The sequence below is a fragment of the Crocuta crocuta genome, unplaced genomic scaffold, assembly GCF_008692635.1.
Source record: "Crocuta crocuta isolate KB4526 unplaced genomic scaffold, BGI_CrCroc_1.0 scaffold147, whole genome shotgun sequence".
Lineage (NCBI taxonomy): Eukaryota > Metazoa > Chordata > Mammalia > Carnivora > Hyaenidae > Crocuta > Crocuta crocuta.
In genome coordinates, this window is record NW_027532594.1 from 3736285 (window position 1) to 3762846 (window position 26562).

The window sequence follows — 26562 nt, forward strand, 5'->3', positions numbered from 1 at the left end:
CACTTGATTAAAGAAAAAAAATATATATATATATATATATATTCTTTTTATGAATTACAAACAAGCAGCAGTTTTCAGGGGGACTTTAGCTTTCATTCTGTAGCCAGCTTGGTGTTCCCTACCTTATGCAAGACAGAATCTTTAACACTGCCAACTGACTTGGTCAGGTTGGTGAACTTTGTATTTAAAAGACAGACTGGATGAAAATGGCATACGACTAAGTAAAATTTATCGCGCTTTGAGGCTTTCTTGATTGGAATAAGCATATTCTATGAGAGTGCCCATGCTTAGGAGGGGGCGCACGGATAATGTGAGCTATATGAGCACCTAGGTGCATATGCTTATAGCTTTCCTTTGATCCAAAAAATGTCTGTAGCAATCTCAGTTTCACGATTCAAGTTATTTCTAGGTGAGGAACTTAGTGCCTGAAAGCATGGGGGGCAGCATCAGTCCAAGGTGAGTTAAGGAAGATTTGCCTTGGAAATCAGTGCCATTCCTTGTGATGAAAACCACCATTGATTTCAGTGATAGTTTTTAAAAGACAGACCAGTAGGAGTTATCTTCTGATGGGGGCTGGAATTCAAACAGTCTTCAATAACCATTCTTCCTCACTTACCCTTCTCTTCTGTCCTGTGTTTCCAGATTACTTTTCCATTTCGTTTTACATTGGGGGTGGAGGAACAGGAGAGAAGAGAGCCGCTAGGAAATCACAGTGTGCACTGGCCCTTTAAAACACTGCCTAATGTGATCTATATGGATGGCAGCTTTTAAGTTTCATAGGTTCTAGAATTACAAATTAGCTAATTTTAATCAAAACATGTGAAATGTTATCCCGGCTGGATATAAAGGCTGACTGTGCTCAATGCTTGGGGCTGGCGTTGTTGACTTTGGCTGCGGGCGCACTCCGTGGTTTGGGAGATAGTTGTCCTTCTACAGTATAACAGATGTTTGTCTGAACTGGTGAGGAAGAAACAAAAACAACATTGTGTGAAGGGGAAAAATTACACAATTTTTGGTCAATGCTGCAGGACTAAGTATGGAATTAACCTTCGTGCACAGAATTTCCTCTTCTTAAAATGTTATTTTTCTTCCAAATCACCACCTACTATTTGAAGTTTTAGTCCTCATCATTTCTGTGTAGAGTGGCATTAAATAAGAAGTTTTACACAGAAAATAACTCAATTGCCTGTAGGATTGGTGTTTTCTGTCTGGTTTGGACCAGTGTGTGAGAGATCCCAGCGGAAATCTTCAGTCATGTCAACGTATACCATGCCAGTATGCATGAATTCCCATTTCTACTGGAATTGTCTTATAGGTATTCCTCTAATATAATGGCACCCAGGATCCTCATTTGAAAAGCGGTTTCTCCGAGTCAAATGATAGAAGGGTTAATTTGAACTCATTAGTATTTTTCTGTTTTTAATATTATTTACCAGATCAATATAACCCCTTCTCAAACCTCATGGTATTATTACTACTCCTTGTCCCCAAACCTCAAGTGTAGAGTAACATAACAAGTCAGTCGCCCTGTATAAAAATATGTGCAACAAAATGTCACCGAGAACACAATGTGGCCTTGTGCAGCTTCATATCAGTGCCGCTGTAGCTGCCTGGCTGTGTTTGCCTTCATCTGAACGGCTTTCATCTGGACCAGTGTAAACTAAACCCTGGTAAGTAATCACTGCCCGGCAGAAAGAAAGGAATGTATACAGCTAGCACGGCCTAAGCTGTAAAAACGGAAACCTGAGCCCCCACCGAGGATCACATATCAAGGCTTGAAGGTAGGGGAAATGAAAGGGGGAAAGAGGAGAGAGCGAATGGAAAAGTCAGCCTGGGAAGTGGAGGATCAGGAGGAGGCCCCCCTTAGGGAGATTTGGCTCAGGGATTAGGGAATTTTATCATGGTGTACAGTGACCTACTCAGGTTTCAACACTGGTTGGATCAAGTTGCTTCTCTGTGAGCTGAAAGAAAAAAGACTGGTGTGTATGTGATTTTTTTTTCCCTTCGGGTAATAGAAAGGACATTGGTACAAGTGTCTATTTTAAGTACAGCAAATGCAGGGCACTCAGAATGAGCAACAAAATCACCTCATCATGAGGGTTTCTTCAAGATCTCCTAATTGAGATAGTTACACATTTATTTAAAAATGGCTGGAGAAGACAAACTGGCTGAGGTTTAGCTGACAGCAGTAATGGCATTGGAGATTGTCTTCATGTGGCTGAGAGCTAATGTTGGTCGCTGTTTCACTAGATCAGATATTGAGTTACATTTTCGTTATCACTGGTTTAATGTGCATAGCAGTTGTAACAAATTTAAATTTGATACAATATAATTTTGTGTGTGAAAAGTACATGACTTGGCATAGATGCTTATAGTGTAGTGAAAATATCTTCCAAGTGGAAGTGCTTGTCTCATTATGACCTTTACAATGTTTCCTTATCTTTCCTTTTCTTCTTTCTAGCTTCACCCTGGTTTTTCTTGATTAAAAAGACTTGCTACTTTGCTGTCTTTATAATAAGTGTGCCTTATTTAATTAAGGACCAGTAGAGACAATTTTTTAAAAGATTAGATGGTGATGCAGTTTACATCTTGACTATTTTTGGTTTCTAAAGTAAATATTGTGATTGTATCTGATGTAATATGTCTTCAATATACTGTTCGCTCACATGTATCATAATAAATGGATCTTAGAAGGGAATCCCAATGATAGAAGGGCTAATTCATTTCAGGAGTTCATCCAGAACATGATAGATTTAATATAAAAACTAGTTCATACTACTGGATGTGTAAATGTAAATATACGTGTAATTATAACAGTAATAGCTCTACTTAAGGGTATGTATTTTGCACACATAGATCTTAGTGGCTACTGAACAGTAATGCAGCTCAAAAAACTACACTATGAGTAGAGATAATGAGTCAGATTTTTATCTTTTAAAACTCTTTGACAAAACCAGTATGATTAGATCAAGCACTCTGCCCTGGAAACTTTCCTAAACAAACCATAATTAATACATTTACAGTGTTTGACTTCTTTATCAATTGTTAAACTACAGAATAATCTGTATTAAATGTTTTAGGGCCTCCTTTACTGAAGAAGCTCTCTGTCTATAAATATTCCCAGTAAGTAATTTGTACCTAAAATTATGCTTCAGTCTTGATGCCTGCAGTTAGAGTCAGGCACATCTGTTAGAGTTTAGTAGTAAACTCACCACAAGATTTGCTAATTTGGTTTCTGATGGTCTCCATTTGGCATTAAAAATGACCTGTGTCAACTACATAGACAATAAAGCAAGTTTCAGAGCCAAACTGGTGCGTGCAGTGAGATAAATTGGTTTCCATTGAAAGAAAGAAAGAAAAAGAAAGAAAGAAAGAAAGAAAGAAAGGAAGAAAGAAAGAAAGATAGATCACGGTATGGATTGGAAAAGTCAGCATGTTCAAGGTTGAAATCAGCTCATTACTAAAACAGGTATATTTTAAGTTTTTCTGCTGAAACTCCAGCCTGATGTCAGACACAGTGAGTCTCAGGAACCTAGAAAGTGGGCTCCAGACAGATCTCACTGTGGCATTCACAAATTATGTCAGACCTCTCAGCCGGTGGCCTCAGGTGTGCCACGTGGCAGGGCTGGGGATGAATGTCACTGGGACATGGTCCTTACTTCTTGGGAGCTAGAATAGGATGTTCCTGAGCTCATCAGCCTTGCCCTCCACCTTCCTCTCAGTTGTCCTGCTCAAGTCTCCCGTCAAAACCCATTAAGAGATGGTTCTGGGAAGGCACAGAGAGCTATGAATTCTGCTCTGTTCAAACCAGGCTTTTCTGAAAAGAGTCTCTTTTTATGTCCGTGAACCTGTGAGTGTGATAGAGCAAGATTCTCTAAGCCTTATACAACTCGCAGGTTCCAGAGACGAGGAAATGGAAAGGAACCGCTCCACTTCCTCCCGAATCTGAAATAAACATTTGAACTAGAAGAAAATGAGTCTGACAGACTCATTCCCTTCTGCGTTTCCTGCCTCTGTGCTTGCCAAGCACTGCTCTGAGAAGCCAAGCCTTACACTCCTTGTGTGAGAGGCAGACTCATAGAAACCAAGAGGTAACAGTTTTTAAAGGAAAGTCAAAAACAGGGCCTCAAAAAGGGCAAATATCAGTGAGCACAAGTGACTGTCTGAAAAAAGGAGAGTTCCAGGGAAGGATAGTGTCTTGTTAGAGTGACCATATTTTTATATCTCCTAGGGAAGTGTCCTTTTCATGAAGTCTTTATACTGCTTTCTCTTTCTTTTCAAAAAAGTTATTAGAAGTAGTAGAAGGCGGATCACTTAAAAAGCTCTGAAGTCTCAAACTTCCTCTTGTGGAATGGGAAGTCAGCCACACTTGCACTCTCGAACTAATAAGATTATTGAATATTTTCCTAAAAGAGAAGGGATATTACTGGGTAAAATGAGAAAAAAATACTTAGTTTTTGATGGTGCCAATTGAAACATGTAAACAGACATGAAAGCAAGTGGTGAGTGCGATATGCTGAATGTATATTTTAGGATCTGTAGACTGGTGGGTGTTAATATCTCTTATATAACCAAAGGGCTGTGGAACTCTGTCCCGGTTTAAGGCCAGAGGCTTTGGCAGGGACAGGAAAACAACGTAACAAGTCTTGGTGACTTTTAGGGCCGTTCTACAGCTGTGATGGGACACAGCTGCACACAGCTGCACACCTGCCTTGTTTGCCACAGTGTTAGCCTGGGGGCTGGAATCCCCAATTTCACAGCATTGGTTTGACCTTTTTTAGGACATTTGATGTTCTGGCCATGGATGAAAACGTGGGAACATAATTGTCCGCTCTGTGTCACAACAAGACAATAAAGCGACCTAGGTTTTATATGTGGAAACACACAATTTTGGTTTCATATGCCAATTATACAGCTGTCCGATTTAGAATATATCAATAAGAGAACAAGACTTTTTCCTCAGGCCTGTTCCAGGCTGGGGTTGTAGTTTAGTATTATGATGTGTCTTCTGCCTTTAGAACTGTACTGTAATCATTGTGTTGTGGCTGACAAACAATGCTTCAAGATGGAGTGTAGCAACCATCTTTAAAGGACTTTTTTTTTTTTAATATTTATTTGTTTTGAGAGAGAGAGAGCATGAGTGGGGGCTGGGCAGAGAGAAAGAGAGGGAGAAAGAATCCCAAGCAGGCTCTGTGCCGTCAGCAAGGAGCCCGATGTGGGGCTTGAACTCACAAACCCTGAGATCATGACCTGAGCTGGGATCAAGGGCCTAAGGCTTAACAGACTGAGCCACCCAGGTGCCCCCATCTTTAAAGGATTTCCAGCTAAAACACTGTAATTCAGGTAAAAAGGGCAGGGCTCACTAGGTAAAGTCTGCTCCAAGAGCACAAATCTAGCTGCTCTTATTGTTTCAAGCATGTGGATAGCCCTCTAACGGGGCTTCTGTGGGGAGTGGCTGGTCCTTATGATACCATCTGATCCAGTGGGATCATGAATGTGGATGTACTTTGTAATCTTTGTAATCTGTAAAGGGCTCTTACAATATTTTTTTTTCACTGTTTAAATGTTACCTCCCAAGCTTCTTGCAGAACTCTAAAATAAAATGGATCCACTGGATCTGTGTTAAGAGAGGTGACTTAGGGGCACCTAGGTGGCTCTGTCAGTTGAGTGTTCAACTTTGACTCAGGTCATGATCTCATGGTTTGTGAGTTCAAGCCCCTTGTCAGGCTCTCTGCTGTCAGCCTGGAGCCAACTTTGGATCCCCTGTCTCTCTGCCCCTTCCCCGCTCTCATGCTCTCTTACTCTCTCTCAAGAAAAAAATAAACCTTGAGAGAGAGAGAGAGAGAGAGAGAGAGAGAGAGATGATTTAGACTCAGCCTTAGGCCAGATGTGGGGATAGAGCTAGAAGCTGACTTCTAATCAAGTTCAGTTCTTACTTCTGCAAAAGAAACCACTTCTCTTCTGCAAATTGTTCTCTTACCCCCTTTTGAAATCTCAATTAGCGAGTTCAGTGGTGCTTGACAGAAACCTACCTCAGAAGTCAGAACACACAGAGGTGAAAGGGGAGATAAAATATTTTCCAAAAATAACCATCATTCTGTCATTCATAATCTTAACCAGCAGGGATGCTAGCATTTTTCCCCCCGCCTTGTAAATTGTTCAGGATTGGGGGTTTCCTTTTCCTTTGAAAGTATTTCTCATAGGCTTCAGTTTTGTAGACAATGTGTGCCAGAATGTTTTGAAGTTAAGTCATGTGACTGACAGATCCTTTTTGTTGTCATCAGGACTGTGAATATGGCTGACATGATTGTCTGTGAGAAGACTATGTGTTAATTAATTTTTAATTAAAGTGATTTTTTACTTTTATAAAAATAATACAGAGACACGATAGAAATAGTAGAGCAAGCATTACAAAAGATACAAAATACAATACAAAAGCAATACAAAAGCTAAAAGAAAAACAAAGCCTATAATTTTCCCACCCAGACACAATTACTATCAACATTTTGATATATGTCTTTTAATGCCCTTTTCTATGTATGATACATAGTTTTTTTAAAAAACAAAAGAGGTCTTCTAGTGCACTAGGCTTCTAGAAAACTAAAATATATTGTTAATAGCTTTTCATGGCAGTAAAAATTTATCTATAGCCTATATTTTAATGGCACAATAGTATTCCATTTTAGTCATTCCATGACTAGTCTGTAATTTGTTTAACCAGATTTCTATTGTTTGGCATATAGTTTGTTTTTAAGACAAAAACCCCACTGAGATAAACATTCCTGAACATGCATATTTTTGCATGCATTTCCTTAGAATGATTCCTACAGTGCTCGGAAATACAGTTGCTGAATCATCAAAGGGTATGTACATTTTTAAGGGCTTTCACTGAATATAGTCAACTAACCTTTTCTAAAAGTTGTATCAACTTAAATTTCCAATTCTAGGAGACTGCTCATTAACACTGGATATTCCAGTTCTTTTAACTTGCACATAGTTATTTTTAGAATCAGTTTTCCTGAATTTTGTTTGATCATTTTTTTGTATTTACACATTTAAAAAGAATTTGTGAATATATTCAAATGTACTAGCACATTGACTGAGTGCATTCTAAGTGCTAGGCATTGTCCTAGGATAGACATAAAATGAAATAAAAGATTTCTGCCCTCAGGTAACTTATAGTATATTTGGGATAGGTGACATATTTTACCAGACCTAGGACTTTGAGTGAAAATTGGAATTATGTTTGTGGGGACAGAACATAGCTTTTCCCTCATTGGGAAAATTATTCATTGAATGAATAATTGGGAGCTCTTTGAAAACTTTCTACTCTCTTGGTTAGTATACAAAGTTGAAAACACACTGCCATTCAGTTTTATGAGGCCTGGTAAGAAAGAAACAGTGGTACCTACATATATTTTAAAGTCTATTTGGTGTTTTCAAAATAAGATCATTAGTCCTTTTCTAGGACCTTGAAGTAGTTGTGTTTCAGAAGTATTGTGAGAATTTGTAATTACTGCAATTTTCAAAGTGCCTTGAAGTCAACTCTTTATTATTTACCTGGTAAAGTAGTCAGTGAAAAATCATTGAGACTGAACTTTGACATTTGTACAGTACTTCCAGGTGAATAAGGAGAGAATCTAATGAATGCCCTAGGAGTTAAGTTTCATCAAAAATAAATTTTGCTGGAATCAAAAGAATTCAGAAGGAATGGGGAAATAGTAAAATCTCTAGCCTTTCCACCAACTTTCTGTGACCTATTTTTTTTTTTTTTTTTAATTCTAGGAAGAGATCATGCTTTCAGACTAAATGTTAGGATTGTCTTTTTTTTTCCCCTTAGGAGCCCTGGAAACGAGAGAGGGACTTGGAGAGGGCAAGGAAGAGGCATGGGGATAAATACTAAAAGTACAAAGCAACTAGAGTCAGATGCAATGTGCACAAAATTATAAAATGAGAAGATTAAATTTAACAGTGAATTTGAATACAACTCAATAGTTCAAATAATTGAGGACAGTAGAGGCCGGTGATCAAATCTGAAAGCAAGCAACATAGGTAGATATAGGCCCTGGTTGGAAAGCTCTTTATGATGTTGACATTCTGTGGTATGATGTCCTTGCAACTCTCTGATTGGTCCAAGGAGGAAGTTTCTTTGGAATTGCTGACACATTGGACTATATAGAATTGATCATAGAAAGAGGCCTGGTATAGGAATCAGAAGATCTGTATTCTTGTTCTGACTTTACTGGGTGATGTCTCATGCCTGTCATTTACTTTCTGGATGTTCTAATGTTCTGTTGTAAAATGAAGGTATCACCTAGGGTCACCAGAAGTTTATTGTGGAAATCAAATACCCAACCTATAGGGTTATTGAAAAGAACAGAGAGGTAAAGGATGTGCAAACACAGTGAAGTGCTGTAAGAGTGTTAGACATTATCATTGTAATTATAGTGACCTATTTTCCAAACCCAAATTGGACCACATGGTATGAGAGAGGATTTTTGTGCCACTTCCAAGGGTGAGAGGCAGTCTGCAAAATGTGATTCAGATGCCAGAATATTGAAATTTCTGGCACAATTTTGATGGTTTATGGGAGCAATGATAAAATATTTGAAATAGTAACTGTTCAGTAAAATTTATGGTATGTGATTACAATAATTGTAATATTTCTTTGCAAAAGGTATTTAATTTCTTGTCTGAGTAGAAGGTCTTTGATTTCACAGAATCTTACTGCTGGGAGGGACCTGGGGGACTTTAGTTTCCCACCCTGTCTCTAGGACATTTGCTGGGTGAAGATTGGGGGGGGAGACAAATTTCACTATCTCCCTTGGTACAGTAACTTGTCTTATTATTAAACATCTTTCTGGCAAAAATCTCTGCAGTTTAACTCTTATCACCTTTATTTTTTCACAGTTTTAAAACCATAACATACATGAGAAAGATCTGTAGGAAAGTATTTTTTTAATAGAAAATTCCTTTTTTAAGGATAATAATTTAAAAAATGTTGAAAAACCAATGGTTGGAATTTTCTACCAGAAGAATTTGAAAACCCTTATGGGCCATAAACATTAAGCTAATTTCTTCTAGAATGTTATGTTTCTTGGATGATAACTGCAAGAATCTACTTCATTTCCTTTGGTTTAGCACCATAATGAGCCCATATGATATCTAGCATCAAATTCTACCTAGAAATTAAAAATCTTAAGTGTGTTTAAGACAGAAAGAATAGTCTATTTCTTATTCTTATGCCACAAGAAACTTTGGTGTTCGTTTTCTCTTTCTTTCATCTTTCAATCTTTCATGAAAGATTTGAGATTTTTAGCTTGAGGGTTTATAAACCTTTCATTTTCTGCTTTTGCAGTCATCTATCAAAGCAATAAGGTGTTTGTTTTTATTTTCACTGACAAAAAAGGAAATGTTTTAGAACTTAATTTCATTGACATTTATACTCATTTGAAAATCATACAGTAGACCAAGTTCACATTGATTGTTCCACGAGGCCTCTGAGTTTTCAGCACAAACCATAAACTAAGTGATGCAGTTAAGATACCCCAATATTATGAATTTGGTGTTAATAATCCAGCAGAGGTTTTAGTTTTTACCCGAATGTCTGAAACTTCTGGATTCCATCCCTGGGATTGGTTCTGAAAAGCTGAATGGATTTGCAGCTGGACTAAAACAAACAAATCTATATCCTTGGCTGGGAGGCTGTTCCATGAATTATGCATCTGTAGCCTTGTGTCACTTCAGAGGTTAGACAGAACTGGAGAGAGAGACGCCCAGATACAAACGGTCTAGAAAATTGGATATGGTGGCCAAGAGTTACTATGCAAAAGATTTTCTGTCTTGTTGGCACAGTTCTCTTGGAGATTGGGGCAAATAGCACACAGACCAATAGGATGGCTTGAACTTGGCTTTTAACACTGTGGGGAACTGATGTTTTGATGTAAGGTGTAATCCTTCTCTGTGGAGACTTCTGCTGCCAGACCACTGATGGAGAACCTCGATCTGTGTGCTTAGGGACTGTCATTCTCTGGTCCAGGAGCTCAGCTTAGTGAAAAAAAAATGGGCATTAGGGGAGACTGACGCCTCATTAAAGGGATCTCTTTTGATTGAGTGGAGCAGCGTTTAGCCGAGTCCTCCTCAGTGGTATTCCAGAGGTTGCTGAGCTTATTATACATATCGATCATATCATCTTTGTGCATTCATGAAAAGAATGTCTATTTAATGTGGACATGACCAGCCATCAGAGAGAATAAATGCCTCACTAAAGCTTGATATGGCTGACTGTTGGCCTTGTGGATGGTAGCACTGAATCAATCTGGCTAGATTTTTAAAAAATTGCTAGTGCACTATCCCATCACAGATAGACCCAGTTGGAGTCCTGGGCTTAAGTGGGTACTAAAGCAAAGAATCTAACATTCTGTGGGTGGTTTGAAATGCCAGGTTTGTTTTTGTGGAGTCAGTAGTATAATAACTTTTCTTTTTTATGCAACCCCTGCTGAAATCTAAAGTCATGAAATTCAAGAGAACATGGAACTCACACGTTGAAGCTGTGTACACTCTTGGTTTAGCCTGGGTGCTTTGTTTCAAGTATATAAATTATACATCCCAGTGTAATTTGGAAATGACAGCTTCTAAGGAGAATGAGAAAAGATTCTCTGAGCCACAGAGGTTAGAATATATAGTTTTTCTAGCAAGTCTAGGAAGCTCAGGATGCCCTGCCAGATAAAGATTTCCTTGAAAAAAAGGAATTCATTCAACATGTATTAAGCCCTTATTCTGTAGCATAGGTTCCTTCTTTTTATTTTTAAATTTTGCCCCCAGCTTTAATGAGACATAATTGACACATAGCATTGTGTAAGTTTAAGGTGTACAATGCATTGATTTGATGTATTTATATACTGTAAGATCATTACCGCTATAGCATTAGCTATACCTCCAACCTGCCATAGTTATCACTTCTTTTTCATGGTGAGAACATTGAAGATCTACTCTCTTAGCAACTTTTGAGTATATGATACAGTACTATTAGCTATAATCATCATGCTGTACATTATTTCACCCAACTTGTTAATCTAATAACTGGAATTTGTACCCTTGGACCAATATCTACCCATTTCTCTTACCTCCAAACTCCTGGTGATTACCACTCTATTTCTTAGAGATTTTTAAGGCACTTGCAAGCATTAAGATCATTAATACAGTCTCACATCTTATTTCCAGATCTAGCAGTTGATAAGTTCACAAGAAATAGTCACATGATATTAAAGCTTTTAAAGCTGTCCAACTATACCCATTATTTTCACAGTTTAGTATCAGTAATAACAACACTAATGATACCTTACATTTATTTACTTTTTATTTTTTAAAAAACTTTTTAATGTTTATTTATTTTTGAGAAAGAGAGAACAAGTGTGAGTGAGGGAGAGGCAGAGAGAGAGGGAGATACAGAATATGAAGCAGGCTCCAGGCTCTGAGCTGTCAGCACAGAGCCCAACGCGGGACTCGAACCCACAAACCGCGAGATCATGACCCGGGCTGAAGTCGGACACTTAACTGACTGGGCCACCCAGGTGCCCCGATACCTTCATTTATATGTTGATTTATAGTTCATAAGGTATTTTCATGTGTTATCCAAAATCTGGGCTATTAACCTTAAAGTAATTTGGTACTTTTATGTTACTCGTTGGAAGACAATCATAATGACCTTTGATTTTATGGAGAAGGAAACTGTCACTAGTGAAATTTGTAAAGCAAATTATACACTGATTTTTAAAGTATACATTTGCAAAAGGGAAAATTAAAACCGGAGACCCTTGTAGTCTTGACAATTGAGAAATTATTTCTTTGCTGAGATTTTGCTTTATTTGAGACAAGAGTCATGTTAAAAAACAATACCTGAATCAGAAAGCAATTCTAATTTAAATTTATCTGAGCCACAAAAAATTTGATTGTTTTCATTTTCAAAATATCTTCTTAGCTGTTTTCACACTTCACCTTTCAGTATTTTTGTGTTGGTCTGGGGTATAGACTTTGTAGAATATGCTAAAATATGACTTCCTATTTGTAAGCAAAACTGACAAATACCTTTTTTCTTATTATTTTTAAATTGCAAATGTGTGAAGGCCTGTCATAATTGGATGTGTCATCCTGAGATTTAAATGCATTTCAGTTTTTGAACATGATCTGAAAAATGAACACGGACTCTAAGGGAGGTGGGGAAGGGCTGGCATGAAACGAGTAGTGCAAACAGATTTCGACTTACGCATTCTTTTCAAATAGTTATTGATTATATAAAAAAGAAACCTATGCTTTTCTTTCAGAACTTTGCAGAAAACACTATGAATGAACTCCTTGGCTGGTATGGCTATGATAAGGTTGAATTGAAAGATGGTGAAGATATTGAATTCAGGAGCTACCCTACAGACGGAGAGAGCCGGCAGCACATTTCTGTTCTCAAAGGTAATGACATTTAATGTCCCTTTGTTCATGCAAAGAAGGATTAACTATCTCAACCTGCCAGAATTGAGTTGCTTTGGGACTCATTTTGTTGATTATGCCAATGGTTGATTTAAATGTACATCCCCAGTAGTGCTTTCCCATAAGCAGAATTCCACAGAATATAAGAGCACAACATAAAACAAAAATAGACACAGCTTAATCTCCTTCCAGCAATGAGAGAACTAGCTAGCAAGGGCTACGGCCCTAAGTGTTATGGTCTTGCCCACAAATTTATAGACAGAGACAATGTCTGCTATGTTCTCCTCCTAGTTTCCTGAGTCCTTTGATATATTAGTTATTGGGGACTGGTGATTCCTATTAAGTGAAATATTAGGCTTGGATTTTCAGACTCTTAAGACAGAATCATGGTTATTTTTGGTAATCCCCTCTTCCTCTGTTTTTGGTGGGAATTCTAAAGGAAAGCCCTGTATCTGTTTTGTGTTTGAATTCCTTCCTGCCCTGAGCCTTGGATAGGGTAAGAGGAATAAGAGAGTCGTACATGATTGGATCCCACAGTACTCTAAAATAATTTTCATCAAAGCCTAGCTAAAGATTGGAAATTAGAGTCTTGGCACATTGGAATTAACACTGATTCTATCAACAGATAGTGTCAGATGCCTCGTGAGGGAAGCCTAAAACCACTGGTGGGTGTTGATACTGAATTTATGAACCTAAATTTGGAGTGAGAGTTTGTCAAAGAAAAGGAGTGTGTAAAGAAGCAATCCATTTGGGGAACTTCAATAAAATGTGGGCAAAATTCATTGTGTGTCATCATCAGCAATTTGATCAGCATTTGCCCTGCATTCAAAGTCTATTGGCATAAACTACCTGCTCGTGCATTTTATTTCCAGTGTCTAAGATAGCACTTTTCCTTCTTATATGCCAAGCAACAAAATGTAAATGAACTGTCCTGCAGGCATATGGAATTGAACGTACATGACAAATTTCATGTTAAGCCCGCTATGAAATTGTACACATCATGTTACAGAGATAGTATCGTCAATTTCACTGTAAATGAAAAATGCAAGTCATGAGTTTGTATTCTATAAACTAATAGCCTCATATAATACTTGGTCTAGGTAATAATCTTTGCCTCTGGGGAACGTGGAGAGTGCCAGGATATGCTACCAGAGGGAAAAAGTTGTTTTTCATGGTTGAAATTTTTTTTTAAATGATTGACATGCAGGGATAAAATTCACAAAGTTCATATCATTGTAAATTTTCTTTATTTTCACTTTTGTTAATATTTAATGGATATTAATGGGTTAATTTAAAGAGTTTACCCTGTGAAACAGTTTTCTTTCTAATAATCTGCTTCTTTCTCATTGATTCTTTTGATTATATTATGACCAAACTTTTTTTTTTTTTTTTAATAGTTTATTGTCAAATTAGTTTCCACATAACACTCAGTGCTCATCCCCACAAGTGTCCTCCTCCATGCCCATCCCCCCCTCCCCCCACATCCATCAGTCCTCAGTTTTTGTCAGCATTCAAGAGTCTCTCATGGTTTGCCTCTCTCCCTTTCCCCCACCATTTCCGCCCTTCTTCTCCCCCTTGTTCCTCCGTCAAGTTCCTCCTAATCCTCCTATACGTGCAAACATATGATATTTGTCCTTCTCTGCCTGACTTATTTCGCTCAGCATAACACCCTCAAGGTCCATCCATGTTGCTACACATGGCCAGATTTCATTGTTTCTCATTGCCATGTAGTATTCCATGGTATAGATAAACCACATCTTCTTGATCCATTCATCTGTTGATGGACACTTAGGCTCTTTCCATGTTTTAGCTATTGTGGAGAGTGCTGCTATGAACATTGGGGTACATGTGCTCCTATGCATCAGCATTTCTGTATCCCTTGGGTAAATTCCTAGCAGTGCTATTGCTGGGTCATACGGGAGTTCTATTGTTAGTTTCCTGAGGAACCTCCACACTGTTTTCCAGAGGGGCTGTACCAGTTTACATTCCCACCAACAGTGTAGGAGGGTGCCCGTTTCTCCACATCCTCGCCAGCATCTAGAGTTCTCTGATTTGCTCATTTTAGCCACTCTGACTGGCGTGAGGTGGTATCTCAGTGTGGTTTTGATTTGTATTTCCCTGATGAGGAGGGATGCTGAACATCGTTTCATGTGTCTGTGGGCCATCTGGATGTCCTCTTTGGAGAAGTATGACCAAACTTTTTAATACAGTGGGACCTAGTTATAGGCCTGGAGGGGTATATAGGCCTATATGGGTTTAGCTATTCACCCCACCCACTCCCCCACTCCCCACCTTTAGCCAGAGAGTGTGGCTTGCTATATATCACTTTGTACATGGAAAAGGTTAATTGCCTCTCAATTTTCTGTGGGCTTTTACAGTGCTAAAATTCATCACCATGATACAACTGAGATGTTAGCTATCATGGTGGAGCAAAATAGAAAGGAGCCCATTGGAAATTTATGGCAACAAGACCAAAAAGGTCCAGGATGGTCTGTGCAGTTCTGGTAAAGTGTTTAAAGGTTTGCAAGGAAAAATTTATTGTTATACATAGCTGTTTTACTTGAGAAAATGTGGTCGTAAGGAAAACAAGTCCTTTTTGTAACGTTGAATGTGATTTTTTTTTTCTTTTACAGAAAATTCTTTGCCAAAACCAAAATTACCTGAGGACAGTGTTATTTCACCATACAATATAAGCACAGGCTATTCAGGGCTTGCCACAGGAAATGGACTCAGTGACTCGCCTGCAGGGTCTAAGGATCATGGCAATGTGCCCATTATTGTACCTTTAATCCCTCCGCCCTTCATAAAGCCACCAGCAGGTAAGTCACTACTGGGGTTTCCAATGAGAACGATTCAGAAAGTGGTTGTCATTATCTATAAATAATTATTAAATGCTAAAGTTAATTTTGGAAAAGACTCTTTTAGGAATTTTGTAGACAAGAGGTATTAGCACATGTATTATTTAAAGTAATATTGCTCTGTTAGGCAAATTTAGGCAAATTCCCCCCATCTACTTAATTGAATGAATATTTCCTGCCATTGGCTACAAAAAAAGTCATTTTCCTTCTCTGAAATACTCTGTTAAAAATTAAAAAAGAAAGGTGAAATAATTTTATATACTGATTAGCTGAAGTGGGTGGAGGTGGTGTGAGGGCGAGGTCTCCTCAGCAGACAGCCCTTCTAAATCCACTTAAGAAACAACCTAGATTATCCATTGCTGCCACAAATTCTTTCTAATTCCTGGAAAACTCTCTTTGAAAGCTTTAAAGAAAAATGGATGTCTGAATTTACTTGCATGAAGTGTAATTAGTTCTTTAATGTTTCCAGAAAATCAGATGGCAGTGTATGAAGCTGGATGACAATGGGCTGAGCATTATGTGATGGTGCAAGCTAGGTTACCATGTTCCATACAGAGAAAGAAGTTCAATAGCATCGTATCTGGCTTGCTGTGAAATGTTGGAATTATGCTAGAATGCTTAATTGCTACCCTGATTATTTTCCTGTATATTGAGTTGAGCTATGATAAATAGGAGTTTTGATGGCAGTACTTAGTATAACTTACTGAAGAGAATGTTTGCATTTTCTTTTTAGGGAAGATAGTCTCCTTTGGTTGACTGAGGGGCCCAGATGTATCTCCCAAGGGCCAAAAATATACTTTGCATAGGCCACTGGAAAGGAGAGGGGTGACAAATTTCATAAATGTAGGGTTCATATTCGAATGTATGTCCAGCAGCTTGGGTGAGTGGGGATGATAAAGAGTATCATTAAGGCAGTGTGTCTAAGTGGAAAGAACCCTGGCTTTAGATTTAGACAGATTGGGCTCACATCTAGGCTTTGTCACTTACCAGCTCTATGAGCATGCGCACATTATAGGAGTTCTCTTCTCCTCAGTTTCTCCATCTGTAAAATGGGGTCACAGTTTCATCCTATGGGATTTTTGTGGCCATGAGATGAGAAAATATATGTAAAGCACCTAGCATAGTACCTGCCATACAAAAGCCATTTGGTAAACACTATGCCTCTTTTTCCAGTCCTTAGTCTGCTCTAGAATTATCATGCACATAATTTGTGCATAAAAAGGTGTGCATCCAAATGCAAATTCCCCTCTAAGATTTATTTGAGCAAAGCAAACAGCTTTAGAAATTAGCATAGCTGAGGCTAACATGAGTTTGGCATGCCAAAAAACCTGCCCTGGAGTTTCCTGCCGAGCCAGCCACGTGGAATTCAAGCACACAGCTCCCATTTAACTCTAATTCCACATCAGATCAGGAAATAAATATGCAAAGGGACACAGGCCAAAAATTGAGCCTTGGAAGTCTTAGACATAGGAACTCAGAGGAATTAGAAGCCAGAGTAACCGAACACCAGTGGTTTTATGCTGTCTTCATGCAACTCCAAAGCACTCATCTGCTGAAAACAAAATGTAGGGAAGGATGTGTTTAATTTTCTGTATCTGCTCTAAACCTTGACTCTGTGCTGCTCCGGGGTTCTATATGACAAGACAAAGAATACAGAAAGGTGCTTTCAAGGGTTTTTCTCCATTAATCCCTATGCAGAAACACTTACAGGAGAGATGAATTTTGATTTAGTCGTATTATCAAGTGCAGGGGTCCACAAACTTATCCTGTAAAGAGCCAGATAGTATTTTAGGCTTTGGGTTCTGCTGTCTCACAGCTGTATCACAGCTACTGAACTCTGCTGTTCTAGCAGGAAAGCAGCCACAGATAATATATAAACAAATGGCTGTGTTTATGTTCTAATAAAACTTCATTTACAAAAAAGACAGCAGGGAAGGTTTGGCCACAGGACAACAGGTTGCTGATTTTTGCACTAGGGTAAGATTGGCAAAAGCCTCATGATAATAGGAAGGTGAATAGAATTTCTGAGTCAGGCCATGAGGTTTGCCAAAGTCCTCTGTGTAGTATTATAAGGGACAGCAGCATGGACAGGAAGAGAGTGGAGTTTTCAGGGTATGTGGTGAGCTTTGGCACATCGTAGTACTCTAATAATATTTGTTGAGAACTGAATGAATGACTGATATTCAAATACCTACTGCACATATATAAGACAGTACAGGCCACTTTGTTGTTCACTGAGAAAATGTTAATATGTTGGCTGGGTTTGTCCCAACCTGTCAGAAATTGACGATAGCTTTACTGACAGTGATGTGAGTAATTATCCATGGATAAAGTTATCCATGATTATCACAGATTATCACAAAGCTTCCATCTAATAAATCGTTTCAGTTTCTCCTTTTGTTAAATCGTTAACCAGAATTGTTACACAGGGTAACTGAGTTGAGGCACATTTCCTGTTAATTTTATAGTTGTATGGAGGTTTACATAGTATTCCTAAGGGAAACTAATAAATGGTACAATGGCTAGAAGTAAAACGTCCCTCTATAATCAGCCCCTGAAATTTTTATTTATTTAATTTATTTTTTTAATGTTTATTTATTTTTGAGAGAGAGAGAGAGAGCGCAAGCAGGGGAGGAGAAGAGAGAGAGGGAGACACAGAATCCAAAGCAGGCTTCAGGCTCTGAGCTGCGAGCACAGAACCTGATGCAGGGCTCGAACTCACGAACCATGAGATCTTGACCTGGGCTGAAATTGATGCTTAGCCGACTGAGCCACCCAGGCTCCCTGAGTCCCTGAATAATTTAGAATTGAGGGTATCATGCAACTGTGCACCTCTTGGGGTAAGGAAGATGAGGATCATGTGTATGTTTTGGATTCCTGGAAGGAAAATAGCGGTTAGCATTCAAATTATTCCTGTTCTACTGTAAACTGGCTGTGAAAATGCCAATAATAACAATACCTTTTGTTTGAGTGAAATCTTTTATAGTGTATGAAGCTCATTTACATTCATTATTTTATTTAATCTGATCTTTACAATGACCCCAGGAAATAATGTGGTAGATATGGTTACATAAGGAACTGAAGGTCAGATAGGTTAAACGGCTTTCTCAAAATCAGGAGACATCTAAGTTCTTGAGCCAAGACTAGCAGCAATGTCTTCTGACTCCTGATTCAATGTTCTTTTTAATAAAAAGTTGCCTTTTCAGCATATTTGTATAAAACTTCTTTAGACTATATCAGGGTAAGAGTACCTCTTAGTCTGCTACTTCAGATACCTTAGTGACAGGGGATACAACATGTTCCTGTAAAAGGTCATTTTCTAAAGACCATATCTTTTGGGAGACTTGATGGGTTTCTTTGAACCTGAGAATCTGTGATTCTGTGAACTGGGATGACCTAGTAGGAGTAAAACCCCAGTGTGGTTTTAAAGTGCTTGCCATCACGGGGCAAGTTCCCTCCGAGGTACCAGAGGGCTCCATCTGGTCGGGCACTAGTTCCAGAGTGTGTTTCATGTGCTTGGGCGGGCTCACCACTGGATCCCATCCATGTTTGGCAGCCGGTGGGCCCAGTGGAATACTTGTGATTGGGAACATGGTGATACCACACTTGCTTGGATTTCCACCCTCCTTTTGCACAGCTGCATACAGAAGTGTGGGTGTAGCTTATTTTCTGGCCTTGGGGAATTGCTTTTCTGTGCCTGCTCCCCTTTTCTTCAGAGGACGGTAGCTTCCTATGCTTTGGTGATTACCACGAGCATTGTCCCTGCTTTGGCCACACGTGTTTGTGCACAATTTTTTCTGATATCCAAGGCTAAGCTGCCCTTCCCCCGACAGAGACAGAATTTGGCCCTTGGTGTAGGGTTTGTGACATCACAGTCGTTACTATGGTAATAGACTTGTTATAAACACAGGATAATAGCCCTGATTTTGCCTTTTTTTCCCTCCAAGCAGTGAAGGAAGTCACCACGATCCTTAAATAAGACTAACAGACTTTTTCACAGACTAGGAAGTGGACAGAATAAGGCTTTGCTATAAGAGTCACAATTTTAAAAAACCTGTTAAACGAATAAGAAAATCATAAAAAGTACTGACCAACTCCTTCTTTTTATGCAAACACTCCTTTATCCTTTTAGTTTGAATGAATATGAAAGCCTCCTTCTTTGCTAATTTTAAAAATCACAGCATGAGCATAGTCTGAAGTGGCAGAATATATATCAGCGAGAGTTTTGAAAGATAACTCAGGTTAATTATATTGTCACCTTGCTGTAATTCTTCTCATATTAGAGATTTTTAATATAGGTTCAACCCTTCAGGACTTCATTCAAAGAGGGTTTGCCAGTAAAGGGCTTACAGCACGGATTGCAAAGGCTGTACTGGAATGAGTCCCTGTCAAAATACGTATACCTGTCCTGCTCCCCTATTAGTTTGACTATTGAAGTAAAGCTGTTCAAATGAATTTTAAATATAAATTTTTTATAAAGACTTTATATTGGTCTTTACTGCTTTACAAATGTAATAGCACTCAGCTCCACTGACCAGATATCGGTCCTCTGCAATGGTTGGATAGGTTTGGGTCCCCCTATCCTTGTCTTGAACCAGGATTTTTATCTCCTAGTTTCAGACTTCCTCCATGACATTTTGCTCCTAAGAATTAAAAAAAAAAATCGATGCAGCTATTGGCATAATTGTTTTTGTTCATGAGGAAAAGATGAAAAGGAGCAACTTTTCCTAGGGAAAGTCTCACCGAGCCCTGCTGCAGAAAACACTGTGTATCTAGGAAAAGACATTTTAAATCTGAGTCTTTTGACAGGCTTACAACTTGCCTAGTACGAGTCCAGAATCCCTCTAAATCCCTGAATACTTTAAAATGAAATTAAATGTAAAAAGAGGAGGAAATATATTTCTGCATTTATATGGCAGTTTTGAATAAAATGTCTTTTACCTTAAATGGTAAGTGACCTTATTCTTATTCCCCACTACCCATGTGAGAACTGAAAGATAGGGTCTATCCACACAGCACACATAGGCTTATGTGGAGGGAAATGAGATCAAGCTCCTAAGAGCTCGATTCCCTGTGTGCAGCAGCATCTTGACTTTCTTTGAAAACAATGACCATTTCCTGTCTTCCAGGATGGTTTGCTTTCAGTGAGCTTTCCAAATTTGTGTTCAGTCATAGTCATGGAAATATGATATATTTTTTCAAGCAAATCTTAAAATTCTTAAGGGGTTATAAGAACTGGGCTCTAAGGAACCATTAGCTTAACTGAGAATATGGAAACATTCACGTGATCATCTAAGCCCTATGTATATAGCTGAGCAGCCCACAGTTAATAAGCATGTTACTTTTTGGCTCTTATAATTCTTACATGGAGTTGTACTTGCAGGGAAGTGGGAATCAGAATGTGGTTTGCATTATGATCATTATTTATTTTATCTGTTATTCAATATTCTTGGGGCTTGCATATGAATGATGTATTCCAAATAGCCATTGAGAAAACAAGAGTCAGTCAAAATTGCTCTGCTATTTATTTATTTGTCCAACTTTTAAAATATAATTATTAAATAAAATTACCTAGAGTTAATGGGATTTGGATGATTTACTATTTATGTAGCAGATACATTTCTCAAAAAGAAAAGATATTCACTGAACCCTCAGATTTGGAGAATTTTCCAAATCACTTAAAACAAGGACAGGAGGAATGATGGTGAATGGCAAGAATAGGAATAGTTAATAACCGTAATAATATAGTCTCATCTTAGCTGATATTTTTTGACCACTTCCTACGGGCCAGGCATTGTGCTAATAGATTACTATCTCATTTAATTTTCAGAACAACTCTGTGTGGATGCTATTAGTAACCTTGTTTTACAGATGAGAAAACTGAGACCCAGAGCAACTTGCCTGAGGTCACACAGGTAATAAGTGGCAGAGCTGACATTTGAACTTAGGCATAATGTCTCCTTAACCCATATTCATAGCCACTGGACTATCCAAAAAAATATGTCAGTCTTTCAGCCAATTATGTGTTTGCTGGATGTTCTTCACATTGTGCTAGATAATACCAATATATATATCATCACCCCTGATCACCAAGAACTTACAGTAGACTAGGTACATAATCAAAACATCTTTCCACTTTGACTTTGGAAGGTATTTTAGCAGCATTTGGAGGGTGCATCGTACAGTAGAAGGGAATTTAAAGTGAAGTAGCAGAAATGCTATAGGGAGATAATCAGGAGCTGTTATATTCACACAGCTGAGGAGAAATGGCATCAAAAACATAATGTATGCTAGAAGATAGCCATTTGAAATTCAAGGTGATTAACAAAAGACACAAAATGAAGTCTAAAAATGTTATCTATTAATGACTGGGGTCCTGCTTTATCTTTCCTTATAACATTGAGGGCTCTTGAAAAGGTGGAAATCAAATTTCGGTATGTTCAGTCATTCTTTTTTTTGTAGTAATCATCCATCACTGTACAAAATTATTACAGTATTATTGAGTATATTTTCAGTGCTATACTTTTCATCCTCACAACTTATTTATTTTTATAACTAGAAGTTTCTATCTATAAATCCCCTTCACCTATTTTGTCCATCCCCTTCTCCCCTCCCTTCTGGAAACCACTAGTTTGTTCTGTATATTTATGAGTCTGTTTCTTTTGTTGTTGTTTGTTCATTTTTTTAAGACTTCTCATGTGAGTGAAGTCATCTGGTATTTATTGTTCTCTGTCTGACTTATTTCACTTAGCACAATATCCTCATGTTGTCACGAATGGCAAGATTTCATTCTTTTTTATGGCTGAGTAATATTCCATTGTGTATGTTCAAGGATTCTTAATGCCAAATCAAATATGTGGTTTGAATGGCAGCATGATGTGGTAGAAGGACTACCAGAGCAAGAATCAAGAGACCTGGGTTGTTACTGCCCGCTTTGCTACTTATTGGCTGTGTAATCTTGGATAAGTTACTCTGCCTCTCCATGCCTCAGTTTCCTTGGTTTTTTAAAAATATTTTTTTAAACGTTTTATTTATTTCTGAGACAGAGAGAGAGAGTGTGTGAGCAGGGGAGGGTCAGAGAGAGAGGGAGACACAGAATCGGAAGCAGGCTCTAGGCTCTGAGCTAGTTGTCAGCACAGAGCCTGACATAGGGCTCGAACCCACGAACTGTGAGATCATGAGCTGAAGTCAGACGCCCAACCGACTGAGCCACCCAGGTGCCCCTTCCTTGTCTTAAAAATGATGTGGTTAGCTTAGGTAATTGTGATTTATCTATATTATAAAATCTTGATTTTGTGACTTGTTTAGTGAATTGCCCACCTGATTTTGTGATTTGAGAGGGTCTGTTTTAATATGACATAATATGTATTTGTTAGTTGATTGAACATATTTAAAGAAAACTCACCTAAGTATGTAATTATGGCAGCCAAAAGTCTGGTAGAAAATTTATGCTGTTTAGGACAACTATTAGTGATTGTTAATTTTTTTTTATTTTGGAAGAGTGACTTGAAATAATAGATTTTTTAATGTTTTATTTATTTCTGAGAGAGAGAGAGAGCAGGGGAGGGTCAGAGAGAGAAGGAGTCACAGAATCCGAAGACAGGGCTCTGAGCTAGCTGTCAGCACAGAGCCTGATGTGGGGCTTGAACCCACGAACTGTGAGATCATGACCCTAGCCAAAGTCGGACGCTTGACTGACTGAGCCACCCAGGGGCCCCTTGAAATAATCGATTTAAATTTTAGAAAACCTGCTAGAAAAAAAATGTGAAATGTGAGTAAATAAAAAGACTGTATCAACCATATGTCATTACACCTAATAATTTTGATGTTACGTATAAGTAATGATCACTGGAATAAGTCCCAGAATTTCTGCAAAAGAGAAGTCACATTGTGTCCAATTTAATTGATCAAAAAAGGCATAAAGAGAAATAGAAAACTTGAGTAGTCCTACATCTGATGAAGAAATTAAATAATTAAATCCTTTCCACAAAGAACATTCTAGACACAGATAGCTTCAGTGGTAGAATCTACCAAAAATTTGAGGAAAAAATAAAACCAAAATCAAAGAAACTCTCCTAGAGAATAGAAAAAAAAAGAAACACTTTTACTCATTTTATGATCCCAGCCTGACTTTGATCCCGTGACATGACAGGGCATTAGAAGTAAAGAGAATGATAATTTAATATAATTGAGTTACATTAAAATGGAAAGTTTCTGTTCATCATGAACACTGATTCAACCCTCAGAAAAATCATAGCAAACCAAATCCAGTGATGTATGCAAAAGGATAATGCATCATGACTAATTTGGATTTTTTTTTTGAATGCAAGGTTGGTTTAAGTTTAAAATATCATTCGAGGGGTGCCTGGGTAGCTCAGTCAGTTAAGCATCTGACTTTTGATTTTGGCTCAGGTCATGATCTCATGGTTTGTGAGATCAAGCCCTGAGTTGAGGTCTGTGCTGACAGTGCAGAGCCTGCTTGGGTTTCTCTCTCTCCCTCTGTCTCTGCTCCTCCCCTGCTCACGTTCTTTCTTTCTCAAAATAAATAAATAAACATTAAAAAATAAATCAGTTAATATAATTAATCACATTAACAGAATAAAATAAAACCTCATGCAATATTCTCAAAAGATGCAGGAACAAATTCAATAACATTTAACATAATGATAATAGAAACTCTTGACAAAGTAGGGACAGAATGGAATGTCCTTAATTCTATTACAAAAAGTATTCATAAAAAACCTACAGAAAACTTCATATTTAACTTTTTTTAATGTTTATTTATCTTTGAGAGAGAGAAAGAGAGCGTGAACAGGGGACAGGCAGAGAGAGAGGGAGACACAGAATCTGAAGCAGGCTCCAAGCTTTGAGATGTCAACACAGAACCCTATGCAGTGCTTGAACTCATGAATGGTGAGATCATGACCTGAGCTGAAGTCGGACGCTTAACCGACTGAGCCACCCAGGCACCCACAAAAATTGTATTTAATGGTGATATATTGAAGACTTTCCTCCTGAGATCAAGAATAAGATACAGATGAACACTATCACCACTTCTATTTAATTTTATACTAGAATTCATAGACAATGGAATAAGGCAAGAAAAAGAAACAAAAAGTGTAAGGTTTGAAAAGTAGAAATGAGATTTTGTTTATAACCACCCCTTCTCCATCAATGGACAGGTGAACTACTGTAAGTAACAAGTACATTTATCAAGGTCTCTAAACATTGTCAATAACCCCAAATCCATTATATCTCTATATACCAGCCAGACTATATTAAAAAATGAAATTTTAAATACCATTTAAAATAGCATCAAATTGTCAAATACCCTGGGAAAAATCTAACAAAATATGCAAAATTGTTATATATGGAACTATAAATATTGCTGAGAGAAATAAAAGAAGACCTAAATCAGTAGAGGGATACCCCATGTTTATGGATTAGAGATTAAATATTCTAAAAAGGCATATTCTTCATGAATTGATCTATGTATTCAATTTAGAAAAAAGTCCTAGCATAAAATTTTATGGAAATTGTAAAGCTGCTTCTTATATTTACATGGAGATTCAAAGGGCAAGAATAGCCAGGAAAATCTTGAAGAAAAAAAAAGGAAGACTTATACTATCCGATCTCAATTATTACAAGGCTCAAATAATTAATTCATAAGGAAATAATTTTATTATTATTAGTGTTAATTGTGCTGTTGTTATTATCCTCCTTTTGACCATACTTTGAATTAGTCTTTAGGAATCCTTTGATCTCTATTTGAGGCACAAAAGAGAAAAGAATACTTTGTGTTTCTCATGTCACTTCTCTTTTGGCTTAATTTTTTTTTTTAAAGAATCTTTTCTTGCAATTATGAAACATGTTGCCTTTTGGAAAAGTGCGTAAAGTATAAGTGTATTCTTTTACAAATAGTGATCCTTTCCATTCACAACTTCTTCCCTTTAAGAGGTAACCACTTGTATGGTAACCATTGCCTTATTTTCTTCTGTAGTTTTAATACCCAAGTATACTCTCCCCTCCCTCAAGCAAAATAGTTTTTTGTTGCCTATTTTTGGACTTCAGATAAATGAAATTATGGAAGCCAGCTTCAAAAATGACCCTAATGATCCTGGTCTCCAGGTAGTTTCTTTCTGCATTGAATTGGGGCTGGTTTGTGTGACTGACTTTTGAGGCTGTCATAAAAGGTAATTGCAATTTTGACTAGTTCTCTCAGATTGTTCACTCTTGAGGGAGCATGAGGAAACTCAAGCAGCCCTGTGAAGGAGCTCATGCAGACAGAAATGGGAACCTCCCACCAACAGCCAGCACCAACTTGCCACCTTAGAAGCGGGTCCCCCAGTCCAACCCAAGCCTTCTAATGACTGCAGCTCCAAGAGACATTTGACTGTAACCTCATGAGCAACTCTGAACCAGAATTGCTCTAAACTACTCCCAAATACCTGACTCACAGAAACCATGAACAATAATAAATGATGTCTATTGTATTAAAAGAAAGACAATGAGATAATAAAAAAGGGTATACATATAAGTCACTGCAGTGGAATTCAGAAACAAATATAAACAGATTCTGGATTTATGACAAATATATTCATCAGCTTGGGTTACTATAGCCACATACCATGGCCTTGGTGGCTTAAATAACCAAAATTTATTTTCTCACAGTTCTGGAGAATGCAGGTCCAAGATTAACATCATCAGGCTTAGTGTCTGGTAAGAGCTCTCTGTGGGTTTCAGATGGTTACCTTCCCTCTGTGTTTGATGTGACAGAGAGAGATAGCAAGATCTCTGCTCTCTTTTCTTAGAAGGTCATTAGTTCCATTAGATCAGGACCTTACCCTTATAGCTTCATTTAACCTAATTAACTCTCAAAACCACAGTCTCCAGATAATATCACATTAGGAGTTAGGGCTTCAATATGAATTTCAGAAAGACAAACATTCAGTCCATAACAATAAAGATAACAATGTAGTGCAGTGAGGAAAGGATAAAGACTATCAATAAATGTGCTTATGGAAAAAAAAGTATGTTGATTATTTTCTTCACACCATTCGCAATAGTAAGTTCTAGATGGATCATTGATCTAAATGTGACTGAACAATAGAGCTTATTGAGCATTTAAAAGAAAACATAAGAGAACATATTTATTACCTTGGGTAGACTTGTATTTCTTTTAAAAAAAATTTTTTTTATGTTTTCTTTATTTCTGGGGGTGGGG

The 26562-nt window shown here is 37.8% G+C and overlaps 1 protein-coding gene across 1 annotated transcript in view; it reads left to right on the top strand.

The window, feature by feature from the left end:
• Nucleotides 1-26562, top strand: part of SOBP (sine oculis binding protein homolog) — a 147357-nt gene that overhangs the window by 1285 nt on the left and 119510 nt on the right. Inside the window, exons 2-3 of the mRNA XM_077780039.1 lie at nt 12324-12462; nt 15114-15299. Of these exons, the coding sequence (XP_077636165.1) occupies nt 12324-12462; nt 15114-15299 (325 nt within the window). The remainder of the gene's footprint in view (nt 1-12323; nt 12463-15113; nt 15300-26562) is intronic.